This window comes from Medicago sativa, chromosome 7 (assembly GCF_051527215.1).
Source record: "Medicago sativa cultivar Bolivia chromosome 7, Bolivia_mono, whole genome shotgun sequence".
In the NCBI taxonomy this organism is placed as follows: Eukaryota; Viridiplantae; Streptophyta; class Magnoliopsida; order Fabales; family Fabaceae; genus Medicago; species Medicago sativa.
This window is the reverse complement of record NC_140755.1, coordinates 99,096,177-99,111,015: the sequence shown is the minus strand read 5'-3', so window position 1 is coordinate 99,111,015 and position 14,839 is coordinate 99,096,177. Positions and strand designations below refer to the sequence as shown.

Genomic DNA, 14,839 nt, shown 5'->3' with positions numbered 1-14,839 from the left:
TAAATTTGACTACCATAATAAACAAATGACGACGCTTATATATTCAAATTAATAATTAACAATAAAGTGGGTCTCCTAATATAATCAGATTAATAATATTCAAATTAATAATTAACTAATAAAATGTCCCGTAAGTGTAGCTCAGTTGGTAGCTACCAGGGATACTTTGTGCAGGGGCCGGGGTTCGAACTCCGGATTGCCCACTTCTCCACACACATAATGTGTGTGAATCTAGCCACTATGCTACTTGACCAAAAAAAAATTAACTAATAAAATGGGTCTCGTAATTGAATAAGATTACGTAAATTTCAATTTAGCAACGGCAGACTGATTAACAAAAATATCTAAATTGTTAATGTTTCACACTGTGATTAGGGGTTGAACTTTCGGCCCTCCACATGTGTTCAGCTACAAACAAAAATAGCATTTATTATAACATTAGTATTAGCATTTATCGTTGTTCGAAGCGATTGTGTAAACCATCAAATTAGTTATTTCCATCCAAAAAATATATTTACTTTATAAGATACCTCCTAAATAGATCATTAAAATTACGAATACTCTAATGCATCGGCCTTTTTTTTTTTTTCCTTCCATGCTCCTCATATCCTCCATCTCTTAGGATTTAGAATTTTGAATGCTGATATTGCTTTCAAAGAACGAAGTATGAGAGGAATCTCTTCCCCTTTTTATTTAGACTCTTGCATTGCAAAATCGGAATTAGTGTGAGGATTTCTTTCTATAGGGATCCCAACAACACTTTACCTATTTGCGCCTTTAGACTTTCTCTTTGATGTTCTTGCTTTTGAGTCCAAAGGTCTGGACGAAGGTCTTGTCGGCAAGAAATTCATTATGGCTGAAGGAATTGGCAACATCTATGAGTGACATATATCAAAGGAGTAGTGGTGGAGGGCGACAATGATTGTTGAAATGGAGAGAGGTAAGGTTTATTGGTTTAGGAAGACTGAAGATCTAGATGTATAACTTTTGGAGGACTTGCATCGCTGGCTATGTATACCACCTTTCCTCAAGGAAAAATGGGTGCTCGTGATACCTATTATGACAAAGTTTTGAAGTCAAGAATGAACTGGCACAATAGGATCAGGAGGGGATGGGAGATCCCCTGTAAAATGTTTTTCGTCCCCATATAAAAATTGCCCTTTGAATCATTACAAAATTATCATCCATGTTTTAGTCTCTACCATTAAGTCATGATATATTTTTGAATAATTTTTTGCAACTAGAACATTATAAAATATTCTTTCATAAAAATTTAGAAAATTTTAATGGTTAATGAATTAAATATGAATGTTTTAAGCATCAACATATCCCAAGATAAAAGTAACAAAAAATTTGTACTTGAAATCGCATATTTTATCTTATTTTTTGTGGTTAAGTTTGCATGAATGTTTAATATATATGAGTATATATAGATCGAAATCTACAATTTCTCAATATGTAGTATGTGTGTGAGTTTCATCACTAAAAAAATCAAATGTTCATACGAACTAGTCCCATAATATAAGCAAAAAAAACTCATTTTCTTTGTCCCAAAATATAAGTAAAAAAGACAAACTTTTATCCTATTTAATTTTGGTTTTTTAAAAAATCTCTTTTCCAAGAAAAACTTTTGTTTATTCTCATAAAATTAAATGCAAATTACATTTAATTTTCTCTCTCTTTCATTTTTTCCATAACCAATAGCCAATGAAAATTGTTTTTACATCTTCCTATAAAACTTTTTCCAAATAAAACACAAAAAAACTATGCTCCAAATTCTTATGTTTTAGTTTTCTTAATAAGTGTGATTTTTTTTTTTGCTTATAATTTGGGACGGAGGGCAGTGACGGATCAAGAAATTTTAATAAGTGAGGTCAAAGTTATATCATAAAAATTTATATAAAACTATACAAACGTGTAAGCGTGCAAAATTTATATAGGTTATGTTTATAATTACTCTAAAATGTTGATTTTTTAAGATATTTTTCTATTTCTAGCCGAGTATCAAAAATATAACCCTAATTAATTATTTTTTTCAACCACCAACATCAATCATAGAGCCTTTTTCAACAAATATAAGAATACTTTAAAATATAATAGTAGTTTTATGACCTTGCTAACGATACGCTCTTAGAGAATTGGTTAAATATTTCATAAAAGAAAAAAAAATCTTAAAAATAAGCTTTATTTTTGTCGATATAATAATTACAACAACTTTTTATAAAAACTTACTTCTTTTAATGTATTATCTAGTGCTCTTAGAATACTCATTAAGATCCTTCTTAGTTTTGTAATTTTTTATAACGTTATAAATGAACTATGTGAAAACAATAATACTGTATAAGTAGAGTCAAACGACATAAATATCAAATTTCAGGTTAAACATACAATAGGCAAGTGGTGGCAAGTGGGGTCGGTTGACCCCATTGCCCCTACATTGCATCCGTGCCTGACGGAGGGAGTATAAGTTAAGAATTTTTTTTTTATGAGGAGAAGAAAATATCTCTCTAACTAACAAGAGAAATTAGGAATATTTCAACAAAAGATCTTTTTAACTTAAAATAGTATATATAGTGACGTAACTCATACAAAATATTTTTTTTTATTAAAATGTTCCTTCTAACTTACATTTAATATGTAGAAACACTTTAACTTATGGTTTCTTAATATGTAGTGTGTGCAAAGTTTAATCACTAAATTTTATATTAAGTAGAATAACGATGTATTTAATATAAATTTTAAAACAAATATATTACTTTTTTTGTCAACAAAAAACAAATATATTACTTTTGTTTATCCAATTTTCTTTTATAAATAGGATAATAAGTACCGTTAAGTTAGAAAGATCTTTAAAAATAGAGATTTTAGACCAAGGTTACCGAATGAGTGGCATTTAGCATGAAGAAAAAAAATTCCAGCATGAAAAAATTATGTTTGACATTAGATCAATTAAGAAACACTATATTATCAGACTCTCAATTTTCTTAATGATGCATGCATGGGACTGGGACCACACCTCTCAATTTTCTTAAAGAAAGAATTCTAGAATGACTGGATACACTGGATTTCATAGTCATTCGTCATTATTATATTCCCAATGTGCTGAAAATGGACCAAGTCAAAAAATAATAAGAAAATTACTAAAATTGGACGAAGAAATACTTAATTAACAGGAGCTTGCTCTCCTCAAAAAAGTAGTTAGGTGAAATAGTACTGCAACTCCATCCGTTTTAAAATGAGTATCGCTTTAGCCAATTGGACACATATTTAGGAATGAAATAAAGTAGTCAAATGTCATAGCAATTTTACCAAATTATCCTAATCAACTATTGGTTTGTTTTTCATTAAAGAAAAAAGGCTAATGTTAACATGTGCCCCACACATGTTAAGGAATTTAAATAGAAATATTGATCTTAAAAGTTGTGCATTCAACCTTATTCAATTTTTTAAAGTCAAAATTTTGATCTTTTCAATAAAAAAACTTCTAATTTTGGATTCCTTAACTTGTACCCTAAGGGCACAAGATAACAAGACCCAAAAAAAAATAATACTTTGGAAGTAGTGTAACATAGTATTAATTGAAGGGTACAATTGAAAAGAAAAAGTTATTATTGCATTGGAAACTGAAAGTGACATTCATTTTAAAACAATTTTTTTAGCTAAAACGACACTCATTTTAAAATGGAGGGAGTACTATTTTTTGAAGGGAAAGGCTCACTTGTGCTTTTAAAACATATTTTAGTGGACCTAAAATAAAAATTTTATTTAAAAAATTGTGCCAACTTATTATTTTAGAGATTAAAAATTAATGTTTTGTAATAAATATTTACCATTTATAAAATGTTTAACATGTGTCTTAAGTACACAAGTTAGTATAATTTTTTTAATGAGTCTTACAACCAGCAAGTGTCTTGAGGATACTTTTAAAAGATTTCAAATTAAAAGATTACAGAGTATTTTTTTTAAAAATGTAAGTATTTCAATTTTTTTGTACAAATGTAAGTATTTCAATTTACAATGCATCTAAATACAAATTTTCATTAAAACTTATTATTAAAACATCTAGTAAATTTATTAAGGGTTAAATATATTTTTGGTCCTATAAATATACCAATCTTTCGTTTTAGTCCCTTTAAAATTTTTCTTTAACTTTTAGGCCTTATAAAATTTTCGTGTAGAATTTATATTTTTAAGCAAAATTTTGCAGAATAGTTTATAATATTTATTATAAGAATTTTTTAACAAAAATAAATTAAATATGACTTTTTATATGTTTGACAGTTAAAAATTCAAATTTAATTCATATTTTGTAAAAAAATTGAGAGATTTTTACAATATTCTATACATTTCAGCACAATTTCATTAAAAAAACAAAACACATGACTAAAAATTAGAGATAAAAAATTAAAAAATTGTGAGTGAATATTTTATAGAGACTAAAAGTCGAAAAAATTGTTTAGAGTGATTAAAAAAAATTAATATATCTATAGGCAAAAAAAAATATTTAACACATTTATTAATTACTTCACTACAATTACTTGACATATTTTTCTTTTTATGTTTTGCAATTCAACTGCTTGCTAAAAAAAATTTGTCAAGCAATTTTGTGGTTAAAATTCACTTTTCAAAATGAATAAATAAAGTGTTTAAGTTTCATATCTCAACCCCTATATATATAACAATACATTATTATTGTCAATTAAGCTATGCTCACGCAAACCAACCCAGATTCTCTCAAATCACCTCGTTTAATTTATAAGATAGAAACAAAAAATATTTTTGAACCTCTAAAAAAAAGTAAAACCAAAAAAAGATATATTTCCTTTTTATAATAAGGAGGCGATAAGAAAATGATATAGGACGTCGTCGCACGTGTGTGTAAAGTGTAAGTAGTAGTAGTAGTAGTAAAAAGGAGAGTGAAGAAACGCGCGCGAGTGGGGAGTAATAAGAGTTGCCATCTTTGTCTGTCCGTGAAATACAGAGAAAGAGATACCTTTATACTTGAAGTCTTCTATTTTTCCCACTCACAACACAAACATAACACTCTCTTCTTCCCTTTTTCTTCTTCTTCTTCTTCTTCTTCTTCTTCATTTCCTTCATATGAATATCAATCAATATGAATGAAGTCTCCGCCTAATCTATTTGGCGCACTCCGCCGCCTGATCTACCTCCCTTTTTCCGGTATCCAATCCACTCTCTCTATATATATTTTTTTAATCATTATATGATCCATTCAATAATGCTCATGTTAGTTGATTTTTATTTTCTTTTTTTTAATATGAGACTCATACAATTAGCAGCTTCATTTCTAAGCATTATTTTATTCATTATATTGTACTTGCTTCTTTAGATTTGCTTCTACCATTATCCAATACTACTATTTAATATACTTTGTTATTTCATTTCGCCTATACTATTTTTTTTTTTTTTAATCTCATCGTAAGATTCGAGTAATTGTTGGATCTCGTAAGTAACATATTTAGATTCGTGCTGCTGGGTGTGTGATTTTTCAAACTATTATTATTCACTTTACTCTTTAAAAATCTCAGCTACTGTTTTTTCTTTTTTGGATTGCTTCAAACTCAATACCTCAGATTGGGTTTATTTATGTAAGTTAATTATTTATTTTTATGTTTCTGTTTTCTTGTTCTTGTTGATTTTGAACTTGGAATACACTTTGATCTTCAATACATTGCAATTAATGATTTTTTTTTTATTTGTTTTTTTTCTTTTCCACTTTTTGTTTTTGAACCCGTGATGACAACCTATGCTATGGTGCTTTTACAGATCCTTTCATGTGGGTGTGTTAGATGATGGAGTCTTGCGAGTGTATCGACACGCCTTATCCTCCAGATGAACTTCTTGTCAAGTATCAATACATCTCTGACGTTCTAATCGCACTTGCGTATTTCTCAATTCCTGTCGAACTCATTTATTTTGTTCAGAAATCTGCTTTCTTTCCATATAGATGGGTTCTTATGCAGTTTGGGGCTTTTATTGTTCTATGTGGAGCAACTCATTTTATAAATCTGTGGACATTCTCAGCTCACACGAAAGCTGTTGCTGTTGTAATGACCATCGCTAAAGTGTCGTGTGCTATTGTCTCATGTGCCACTGCACTTATGCTTGTTCATATTATTCCCGATCTGTTGAGTGTTAAAACCCGTGAGTTGTTCCTTAAGAACAAGGCGGAAGAGCTTGATAGGGAGATGGGACTTATTCTTACTCAGGAAGAAACCGGAAGACATGTGAGAATGTTGACTCATGAAATTAGGAGCACTCTTGATAGGCATACTATTCTAAAGACCACTCTTGTGGAGTTGGGTAGGACTTTAGGATTGGAGGAATGTGCACTGTGGATGCCATCAAGAAGTGGTTTGAATCTACAACTTTCTCATACTTTAACTTATCATGTACAAGTTGGTTCTACTGTGCCAACAAACCTTCCTATTGTCAATGAAGTCTTCAGTAACCCGAGAGCTATGCGTATACCACACACTTGTCCACTTGCTAGGATAAGACCTCTTGTCGGAAGATATGTGCCACCTGAAGTTGTTGCGGTTCGGGTGCCGCTTCTACATCTGTCAAATTTCCAAATTAATGATTGGCCTGAGCTTTCGGCAAAAAGTTATGCAATTATGGTTCTTATTCTCCCTACTGATAGTGCTAGAAAGTGGCGAGACCATGAGTTGGAGCTTGTCGATGTTGTTGCAGATCAGGTTTGTTTGATTTCTTTTATTTTATTGGTTCTTTTTTTTTTTCCGGAATATTTTCTATTCCGTATTTCCGTTGTTTTCTATTCCTTTTCTTTTGATTGCTTAAACACTCATATTCATTGTCATTGTGCCTGTAAGTTCTGTTCTGAGTCTGACTATTGCTGTGAACTTGTTTTGGAGTTTGTAGCATAGAATAGTTGAAAATTAGGAAATGGCTAACAATCATTGGCCATTTGGGCTTTATAGTTATTTCTCAACCATCAAGGTAGAAGACAGAATATGACACCTAGTGACTTAAGTAAAGAACCATATTAGATATGCATGTGGAGTATGCGCTGAGGCTGCTGAATCCCAGTAAGTGGCTAAAAAAGGGAGGGCAGGTCATGTAATTATGAAACCTGTGATATTTGTATTTAATACTTTTTGTCTGCATAATTCAACCTCTGCGATATAGTTTACACATGGATTCCATCTTATGTCATTTTCTTTTCACTTAATGCTGTATCCGAGCCAGTCTAATTTTGATTTTGGCCATTGAAGATATATGGTGGCTCAATATCAAGACTGAGATAGGCTCGGGTACTGTACTAAATTTAAGAACAAGATTGGAAAAATGGGGTAAACAAACACGTGACAATGTCTAGTTACTTCTCTTAACATCAAATATTGAAATAATCTGATGCAGATCTGTCTAGGATAAATTTACAACAAATGTGTGTGGGACCTGACTTTTAAGTGTTTTTATTCCCTTTGCCTGCACATGCCTCCTAATCCGAAAAGACCAAATTAAATACCTGAAACTTTTCATTCAATTGTATGGCTTTTAGGAATATCATTTTCTTTCTAGATTAAATTACCATATTAACTGTGTTTGAAATTTGCTTTTGTGACATTAGATATCGCGCCACAGTTGCCGTTTCAAAATGTCGCCAACATTTTCTAGTGCTGATATGGCATTTGTTTCCTCACATGCACCTCAGATGTGGGGACATGATTGTGTTATTATTCATTTCAAAAAATTTACTTGAGATTCTATTCCTCCGTATGCTGAATCCATTTAGTTTCCATACAGGTAGCAGTTGCCCTTTCACATGCTGCTATTTTGGAGGAGTCCATGCGAGCCCGGGATCAACTCATGGAACAAAACGTTGCCTTAGATTTAGCTCGGCGAGAGGCTGAAATGGCAATTCATGCTCGCAATGATTTCCTTGCAGTCATGAATCATGAAATGAGAACACCGATGCATGCAATTATAGCATTGTCATCACTTCTTTTGGAGACTGAACTGACTCCAGAGCAGAGGGTTATGATAGAGACTGTATTGAAGAGTAGTAATGTTTTGGCAGCACTTATCAATGATGTTCTAGATCTGTCCCGACTGGAAGATGGTAGCCTTGAATTAGAAATGGCAAAAATCAACCTTCATGGTGTTTTGGGAGAGGTAATTTCAAGAAATCTGAGATATCTGTAACATTATTTGTTAACATCTACCATGAACAGCATTTATGTATTGCTTTTCTATTGTTAATGCAGGTCATTGAACTGATTAAGCCTATAGCATCTGTGAAAAAACTACCCATTACTTTAATTCTTGCCCCTGATCTACCTACTCATGCCATCGGTGATGAAAAGCGGCTTATGCAGACACTTTTGAATGTTGTGGGCAATGCTGTCAAATATACTAAGGAGGGCTATGTTTCTATAAGAGCTTCTGTTGCAAAACCAGAATCCTTACAGGATTGGCGACCTCCTGAGTTTTATCCAGCATCAAGTGATGGTCATTTCTATATACGAGTCCAGGTTATGACTTTGGCATCTCAATATCTGAACTCTCTATCCATATGTTAATGTGATTGAATTCTTGGGTTATCTAAATAATTAAGTCATCTAGATCATCCATACCTACATTTCTAGGAAAGAGCCCAAAGATATCTCTACCTTTTCATTATGTTATCGACTTATCATTGTAGCAACTGTTAGAAATTAATCTAGGTATTGATTTCCATCTCATGACTGACCCCAAACATCCTTCTTTGTGCAGGTTAAGGATTCTGGATGTGGCATTCTACCACAAGATATTCCACATCTCTTTACCAAGTTTACTCAGTCTCAGAGTGGACCTGTTCGATCTAGCAGTGGTTCAGGTCTTGGACTAGCTATTTGTAAAAGGTAGGGAAAACATAATTTTGATGTTGATGCCTAGCAAGTCACCATTATTGCCCCTATGTGAAATGCATATTAACACTGCTGCTTAAATAGAGTAGTTTTTGTTTATTGAGTTATTGACTGTCAAAATTGATTCAGATTTGTAAATCTCATGGGTGGGCACATATGGATGGAGAGCGAGGGTCACGATAAAGGAAGCACAGCTACATTTGTAGTCAAACTTGGGATTTGTTGCAATGCAGATCCATCCGATCATCAAGCTGCAAGCAGAGGCCAAGCATATAGTGGAAGTGGAGGCCTTGCTAGATTTAAGCACTTACTCAATGATGACGACATAGGTTTTTCTAATAGACGCAATCAAAGAAGTTTCTGATATCCAAACACCAAAATTGCATATCTTTATATCAATGTCGACTGGCTATACTAAACTCTCATTTTGCAATATGCGAAATTGTATGATTTGCTGTTTGCAGCTATAGATTAGGATTAATGTGTCAGACATATTTCTAACAAACAGATCTTATCTGAAGCCCTATCGTATCAACTAGTTATACAATGAAACAAATTCAGAAATTATTCATTTCTTAATATAACTTGGAGCAGTATTTTAGGCTATGTTTTTAAAATCGGATTGAACCCGTTAGTTCAACCATTGATTTGGGAGCCGGTTAGTTCATCAGTTGGTTTAACCCCGATTATATTGTAGTTTCATTGAACCGAGTTAAACTGGTTGAACCACAATTGGTTCAACTGGTTTTATTTTTTGTATTTTTTTAATATCTGCTTGACATCCAATTTAACCATAGTTGAAACAATTGAAAAATGACCTGAATATCTTGCCCGCTTGATCTTCAGTCTCATTTTTAAAACGCTGGTTTTAAGGAAATGATTCATATCAGCCCGAGTTTATTAACTGTTGTCTATCAGTGTTTTGGTTTTGGCTTTCTGCCATCCACTCGCATTTAATCTCTTTGGTGAAAGAAGTTGTACTACTTCCTAATAGCATAGTAATTCCAATTATTATGAACTAAAACATTATTTTGACACAAATTTAACATCTGACGTTTTGTATAAACAAATAAAAAAAGTTCTCTCTCCTCAGACAATGAAGATCAGAAAAGGTCAATAACTTAGAATGTATTATATATATGGTCTCCAATGCGTTTAGAATGTACTATATATGGTGTCTGATGCACAATGTTGATTTTTTGTGTCTCAATAATAGTTATTATAAGCTTAAATGAATAATAGTATCAAGAATCATTGCTACAGAATCTGAGATTCTAGTTTAGTTAAAAAAATTAACTCAAATGTCCAGTTCTCTTCTTGTTACCAATGCTACCTTCCCTTGAGGTATGACTGAATAGTCATTTTAAATTATGTTTTACTTGTTAGTGTGTGATTTTAAATTTAGCAAATATTATGTTAGAAACATGTATTGATTCAAAGTATTCAATCAGAGTTAGATATCATTTATACGCAACTGCAGAGACTAATTCTTCACTACAAGACTTAAAAAAATAGTGAAGAATTGAAGCTTTGATCCAATCAATAGTGAAGAATTGAAGCTTTGATTTAAGAGATCCTCTTCTTCACTACAAGACTGCCAAAAATAGTGAAGAATTGAAGCTTTGATCCAATCAGAGTGGATGGTATTGTTTAAGTGAAATAAACCTTCAAAATCCCATTTATCATCCTTGTCACGGTCCTTGATTTGAAGCTGGGTATCACTAGTATCAACCAAAATTACAAAGTTTTCCAAAACTATTACAAGAGAGCACCAAAATAGTAAATCATTAGCACCAACTCTATATTAAATATAGCCCTCTTTTAGAGCTAGAGTTGCTTTTTAAATTTAACTCCAAACTGGGGAGCATTTGATGGAATAAACATCCAGGGTACAATGTTTTTCTAAGTATTGATTTTGTAAGACCATCTATAATGGGGGGTCATTCCCCTATTTAGCACCATTTTAAATAGGCACTTCCATTGTGAGATCAATTAATATGGTGCTTATAAGAATGAGTGCTTTTATAGGCACCCTCTCTCTCCTATTACTCGTGGGCCCAACATGTTCAATTAATTCCATTTTTTTCTCTATATTCAATTATTGTATTATTTTCATATTAAAAAATAAATTATTTAATAGTTGCATTTGAATTTGCTTGTAGGAGATAGCCGTTTTGGGAGTGATAATGAACAAGATTAGTTGTAATTTATCATCATTCATTTTATATTATTTTTTCAAGTTTTAACTTTTTCTTGAATTATTAATAAAAATAAAAAAAATAAAATCTTCATTTTTTTTATTATTTATAATTAAATTACTTTAATATTTTAAAATTATATAATTATGAATTAGTATATAAATTATTGTTAAAATTTAATGATATAGTTATTGTTTGGACCTAATTAATAATTATTTTGAGGTGCTAGGTTGGAGAGATTGAGTGCTTATTAAGTATTAATTATAAAACGAATGATGTGTACAATCGAGACCCATTTAAGCACCCAAATGGGGTGCTGCATTGTGGATGTCTAAGTGGAATTAAACTTTACAAAAAACATACAGAATTAAACTCGTATCTCTTAAATTAAGGCTCTTAAAAACAAAGTTACGAAGAAAAAGAATAATTAATGATAACCAAGAGGAATCTCCAAAGGATATTACAATTTTTATTAGTCTTTCAACTTCATATCGGAGGAAATTTTTTCCAGACTAATTAGAGGTATTGAATTCAAATTCAGCTATAAAAATACATTGGTGTTAAATCTCTTGAGAGTCAGCTCGAGAATTAGTTTCAGTAGTTGCGCATGAATGATATCTAACTCAAAAAAAAAAAATGTGAAGATTGTTTGTACAAAACAACTTATTTCATAGTTATACACAATTAATCAACAGAGGTTGAAATTTAACATAACGAGCTTAGTACTCAACACTGCAGATTTAACATGACAAGCTAGTACTCATGATTACCTCCGGTTTCAATATACATATTTGACATTCAATCTAAGCTCTTTAACTTCATCCGTGCATACACAAAATCAACAAGGTCATACACAATTTCTTATGTGATCTGTGTTTGCAAAGTTTTCCTTCACTACGAATAACAAATAATACAAGTTTATGGCTGACTCGAATGAATTATCAGAGGATTTTAAGCCGCAACAAGGTAAAGATGCAGAGGGTACTAAGTAATTTCCGTCGTGGATTAGTGAAATTGACGGTATATCAAGAGGTAGATGCTACTAAGCAATAGATGCCATCATTAAGAAAGGGTAAAATACGAGTATATGGAAAAAAAAATATAGGCATCATGTCAGTGCCATTTTCTATCAAAACTCCATTGTAAATTAACAATGGAGAATATGATAAAATAAGCACACACAATAAGCTTTATTCCATCATATTGAGTCGAAGACAATATTATATTTTAACACAAGCTTTATCCTATCATCGATTATGTTTCTTATCTTAGTCTAGAAACGACTTTGATACTTGTGTTTCGTTAGAGCACTCCAATAATTGCATGTAATCTTGTACTCCCTCCGGTCCTATTTACAAGAAACAATTTACTTTTTAGATACATTAAATAATTTATGTATTTGGTTTAAGTTCTTGACTAGATACATACATTATTCAATGTATCTAAAAAGTCAACTTTCTCTTGTAAATAGGACCGGAGGGAGTATCATTTTAAAACATAATTCTTTCCATGGTAAAAATAAATAAATCGAGTTGGGGCTATGGAAGTTGAGATCAATAAAGCCATTAGAAAAGTATAAAAACATAACTAGCAGAGTATAACCAAAGTGTTTCCGCAACAAAATCATAACAAAAACAGCAAAACACCATTTAGAACAGGGACTATTATAAATTCATACACCTGATAACTGAAAAATTAAACAATGTCTTAATCCAACAAAAAGACTCGTCAAAACTACTTTAGAACAGCAACTGAGGATGTCAGCCCAACAATTCAGCCAAGCAATCTCAGACTGCAGCGGCCTTCTTTGATTTCTTTTGCGGTCTGCACAAAAGATATTCATTTAAACAATCATGCATAGCAGGGCGGAAGGTAGTAAAATACAATGCAAGAATAAATTATAATACTCACTGGGTCTGGGTTGGCTTTGTTGCAGCAACAGGTGCAGCACTAGGAGCTTCTGCTGGCTTCTCTCCTCCAGGACCCTAAACATTTTACAAAGAAAAGGCAAAATCTCCATTAATAATTTCAAAAAGAATGCTTGTTAATATACTAAATCCTCAAATCATATACATCCATGTGTCAAAAGAATTTCAAGAAATCATAGGTTAACTCACTTGAGCGAAACGCTCCTCCCTCCTAGCATGCTTCCTCTCACGGCTGGCCTTGTTCTTGGCACGTTTGGCCTCAAACTGGTCAGACAAGGTCTTCTCTCTAGCCTTCTCAGCTTTGGACTTGTGAATGCTCTCCATCAGAACTCTCTTATTCTTAAACACATTACCCTTGACCTTCATGTACATGTCATGGTACATGTGCTTGTCAATCTTCTTAGCCTCCCGGTACTTGCGGAGCAAACGTCTGAGAACACGCATTCTTCTCATCCAAAGGATTTTTGTGGGAAGCCTTGCCTCTCTGGTACCCTTCCTCTTACCTATGCACATTCAAACAAACACAACAAATAATCACTTATTATATCTCTAGATGACCAGACAGGAACATGCTATGAGCCAGTCCATAAATGTAAACTCGTATTTCTCATATTTTACAAAACAACATGACTTAATAACCAATTGATGAGCAACTCAGTAAAAAATTGACATCTTAGTAATTTAATGACGAAAAAAACTGTCAACAATTCCAAGGCCATAGTTTTCAAACAATTATTAGAGTACAAATTACCATTTTGTAAACTGAAATACATTTTGTTGTGACGGAGTGAAAAGTTAACATTTTGGTGTGAAAAGGCTATTTTTCAATTATTAGATTACAAACTAATCAATCTAAGACAGTGGTTTCTAAACAACTATTAGAATACAAAAGAGTGAAAAATACAAATGATCATTTTTTATAATAATCATAAACAAACACAGTAAGCTACTGAATTTTTTTATAAATCACTAAAACAGTAATATACATACAGTCTCTAAATTATTTTAGATCAAATAAATTTTATTTTAAGATCGGATTCTTATATAAAAAATCACTTGTTATAATTATAAACAAACAAAATGGCAACGAATTTCTAACAAATCTCTAAAATATTATCTATAAATCATTTTACATCAAAATCACCTATTTTGAGTGTATAACCTAAATCATAATAAGAATAGATTTAAAATGAAGCTAATCGAGGTTAGGGGAATAAAGTACCAACCATATCCAGAGTGTCTTCCTTTCCTCTTAGCTTCCTTCATTCTACGAGCACGAGACCTGGAGTGAATCTTGGTAGGTTTCCTGATGATAAACCCATCCTTAACCAGCTTCCTTATGTTTTGGCCTACAAAATCAAAATCAACTTTCAATTTCGATCTACACAATAACGAATCGATGATGATGATAATAATAATAATAATAAGAATGAAATAGCTTACGAGAATTAGCCATGGAGATTTCGTTAACTTCATTTGGATCAAGCCAAACTTTGCCACGACCGCACTTGAGAACGCTGGAAGCGAGGCGCTTTTGCAATTTGAGGGAGACCATGGTTGATTGCTTGTTTCTGACTGTGTGAGCAGCAGCTAAGGCAAATGGTGGAATGGAATGCGGAATATAAACCTAGGTTTGGGAGGTTACTTTGGGCTTACGGGTTATTTCACTTGTCTTAAGCCCATTTAGGGCATCTCCTCGGCCCAATAATCAAAACACTCATTTTTTTTATTTTTTTTAGTTTTTTAGTTTTTTATGTGTTATCTCCTTTATAAACTCTGTTTTTAATTCAATCTTTGCTTTTCCTTCCAAAAAAAAAATAAA

General features: G+C 32.0%; 2 protein-coding genes across 3 annotated transcripts; one reads left to right on the top strand and one right to left on the bottom strand.

The window, feature by feature from the left end:
• Nucleotides 1-5,026: 5,026 nt before the first annotated feature.
• ERS1 (ethylene response sensor 1) lies at nucleotides 5,027-9,455 on the top strand. 2 transcript variants are annotated; one of them, XM_085723771.1, is made up of 6 exons: nucleotides 5,027-5,181; nucleotides 5,788-6,719; nucleotides 7,789-8,157; nucleotides 8,250-8,516; nucleotides 8,758-8,885; nucleotides 9,021-9,455. In XM_085723771.1, the coding sequence occupies exons 2-6, from the start codon at nucleotides 5,811-5,813 to the stop codon at nucleotides 9,253-9,255; spliced, it is 1,908 nt and encodes a 635-aa protein (XP_085579897.1). In that variant the 5' UTR covers nucleotides 5,027-5,181; nucleotides 5,788-5,810; the 3' UTR covers nucleotides 9,256-9,455. The 2 variants fall into 2 exon arrangements, with proteins under 2 accessions (XP_085579897.1, XP_085579898.1); XM_085723772.1 differs by lacking the exon at nucleotides 5,027-5,181 and adding an exon at nucleotides 5,411-5,609.
• Nucleotides 9,456-12,636: 3,181 nt separating this feature from the next.
• Nucleotides 12,637-14,609, bottom strand: LOC146911069 (large ribosomal subunit protein eL19y). The gene is made up of 5 exons (XM_085723770.1): nucleotides 14,461-14,609; nucleotides 14,244-14,366; nucleotides 13,207-13,520; nucleotides 13,001-13,074; nucleotides 12,637-12,913 (listed from the first exon to the last, which is right to left on the bottom strand). Exons 1-5 carry the CDS (start codon nucleotides 14,570-14,572, stop codon nucleotides 12,877-12,879), a joined length of 660 nt encoding a protein of 219 aa, XP_085579896.1. The 5' UTR covers nucleotides 14,573-14,609; the 3' UTR covers nucleotides 12,637-12,876.
• Nucleotides 14,610-14,839: the final 230 nt, after the last annotated feature.

What these genes read in the sequence shown, in the direction of transcription:
- ERS1 (XM_085723771.1), top strand. Translation starts at nt 5,811, where the DNA reads ATGATGGAGTCTTGCGAGTGTATCGACACGCCTTATCCTCCAGATGAA. An exon ending in TCGATGTTGTTGCAGATCAG is followed by an intron (nt 6,720 to 7,788) that starts GTTTGTTTGATT and finishes GTTTCCATACAG; the next exon opens with GTAGCAGTTGCCCTTTCACA. An exon ending in TTCATGGTGTTTTGGGAGAG is followed by an intron (nt 8,158 to 8,249) that starts GTAATTTCAAGA and finishes TTGTTAATGCAG; the next exon opens with GTCATTGAACTGATTAAGCC.
- LOC146911069 (XM_085723770.1), bottom strand. Translation starts at nt 14,572, where the DNA reads ATGGTCTCCCTCAAATTGCAAAAGCGCCTCGCTTCCAGCGTTCTCAAG. An exon ending in AGGAAGACACTCTGGATATG is followed by an intron (nt 13,521 to 14,243) that starts GTTGGTACTTTA and finishes GAATGTGCATAG; the next exon opens with GTAAGAGGAAGGGTACCAGA. An exon ending in GGGAGGAGCGTTTCGCTCAA is followed by an intron (nt 13,075 to 13,206) that starts GTGAGTTAACCT and finishes TAAAATGTTTAG; the next exon opens with GGTCCTGGAGGAGAGAAGCC.